The 2,150-nt window shown below is 38.6% G+C and overlaps 1 protein-coding gene across 1 annotated transcript in view; it reads left to right on the plus strand.

The window, feature by feature from the left end:
* The first annotated feature begins 1,302 nt into the window (after positions 1–1,302).
* Positions 1,303–2,150, plus strand: part of uri1 (URI1 prefoldin-like chaperone) — a 13,797-nt gene continuing 12,949 nt past the window's right edge. Inside the window, exon 1 of the mRNA XM_015371119.1 lies at positions 1,303–1,672. Within this exon, the coding sequence (XP_015226605.1) occupies positions 1,601–1,672 (72 nt within the window). The 5' untranslated portion in view covers positions 1,303–1,600. The remainder of the gene's footprint in view (positions 1,673–2,150) is intronic.

Below are 2,150 nucleotides of genomic sequence, written 5' to 3' on the forward strand. Positions count from 1 at the left end.
GCGTAAAGATGGAAACGCGAAAACGGCGTTTCGAAGTCTTCCCACTCTGAAGGCTGAATAAAAAAAAGATCGTTTACAGACCCCCGAAACGCCGGCTTCGTGTGGATGAGAGGCTGGTTTGGTGAAAAATTTGTGCGTTTAGGCCAGGGTTCGGCTTCGTGTGGACGGGGCCTTAGTTCACCTCTTAAGCTGTCAAGTGAGGAGCCTGGCAGTGGGGACAATATCAAGGATTATTTTTTTTTTTGCGTCTAGAAAAACTATAATTTTTTTCTATCCATCTCATGATGGACTTCCTGATTGTTTTTTCAGTTAAATTACACATAAAGGGCAAAAGGGTCTTTAAAAAAGAGGATTACAGAGTGATTAAAAAGTTTATGAGCTGAAAAGTTGTTTCTTTGACCTTGAAGTTATCATTTTAAAGGTCATTTTAGCTAGAATAATTCCAGGCCAATATAAACCGAAATAGATATCTATAACCTTTGTAGTCTGAATTTGGTTGGTTAACATAGGTCACACGACTGATAAAACAGGTTATTAATACAAGTTTTCTTTTAAATAACCAGTTATTGATTTTCCAAGGGTACTTGAAAGCATCAATATTTAAACTTAAGTCATCAGTTGCCCTAATTTAATTGCAGACAGTTTAACCTTTAGATTTCCGCCCACAGAACTTTTATAATTTCCCGAATGTGACCATGTGTGATATTTACACAATATATTATTTGTAATACTTGCGGTGTATTGATGAAAGAGTTTTATTCGATGCAGTTACATACACATACATTCCCATTTTTACCCATAGTACATTGGGACGGTACGGAGCTGATGTTTGTGAAGTCAGATACAATTCATTAAGGTGCTTAAAACGGAAATTGAAGTTTCCATTATTTCCAATTAAGAGCACAAAAGTAGAGCATTAACATATATTTTTTTCTACTGCTTATTTCTGACACACTGGCAATATTAAAGCTAACTTTGAATAAAACCAGGCCTCTTCTGACCTCCCATTAAAGGTTAGAAAATTAGCTAAATGAACTGTTCCCTGAAGAGTTTTCAATTGTGATCTCCATAAAAGGTTCCTGTAGTGTATACATCCTATGTAAATCCTAGCATCAAATGAAAATGGTTATACCTGCAGCTTAATGCATTGATAGTTGAGTAAATTTATTTTTTTAATCATTTAACTTTGTTTTACCTCTGCATATATCATTGGATTAGTTTAAATCTTGAATTTCGATGCATTTTCTTTTCGGTCTTTTATTTTGAAATTTCTAACCGGATGTCAGTACTACACTTCCGCTGTTTTGATGTCTGAGTGCATGGCGCAGCGAAAGTGACGAGGATTGTTTTTGCTAATCTTTTTGGACCTTGTGGATATTTATTTCCGTGGAATCATGCAGAAACCCTGAAATGTGTGTGAAATGATATCACCTCCGGAAGTGTGGACCTTTATCACGGCCTCATTGATGACAGCGTGCAGGACGCCTCTGAGGAAAAGCTGCTGGATTCATAAACACTTCTTTAGGACTCACTCAAACCCCTGAGCTTTGTTTTGTGGGTCAAACAAACTCGTGTTGACGCGTTTGCATTTGTGTTGACAATGGCTAACAAAGGGAACACGGATCTAGAAGACCTCGGTGGAGTTGTCAGGCTGAGAGAGGAAAACCAGAAGGTAATTTCTACTAATGTCTCCAAACGCTGTTGCTTTTGCAGCTAGCAGAGCCACGATGGGCTCCTCGGGGCCACGCGGTCCGATCAGCTCGTGCTTTGCGTCTGATACACGCGTGGATCTGCTAAAATCTGCACAGAACAACTCTCATGCTCTCCTGTTTTTTTTTGTTTGTTCTTTTGTTTTTTTGCATTGGTCTTCTAGAAGCTTCCTCCCTTTATGCCGCGTCTAAGTTTCATTTAAAGGTTAAAGGGGGCGTGTTCAGCTAGTTTAGTTCCTTTTAACTCATGCGCTGCTTCTGTAGGTTTCACTTCTCTGTGTGTGATCAATATTTGGATTATTTTAAAGGCCGAATATTGAATCGAAGGAGAAAGTTGGGGTGAAGTCTACGCCCCCCCACATGAAGTCAGCTTCTGCTCCTGTTTTTGAACTTTGTTTTAATGACAAACAATGTGATTCTAAAAACAGAGTAGTGTAGAGT

The sequence above is a fragment of the Cyprinodon variegatus genome, unplaced genomic scaffold (genome assembly GCF_000732505.1).
Source record: "Cyprinodon variegatus isolate N-32 unplaced genomic scaffold, C_variegatus-1.0 Scaffold54, whole genome shotgun sequence".
In the NCBI taxonomy this organism is placed as follows: Eukaryota; Metazoa; Chordata; class Actinopteri; order Cyprinodontiformes; family Cyprinodontidae; genus Cyprinodon; species Cyprinodon variegatus.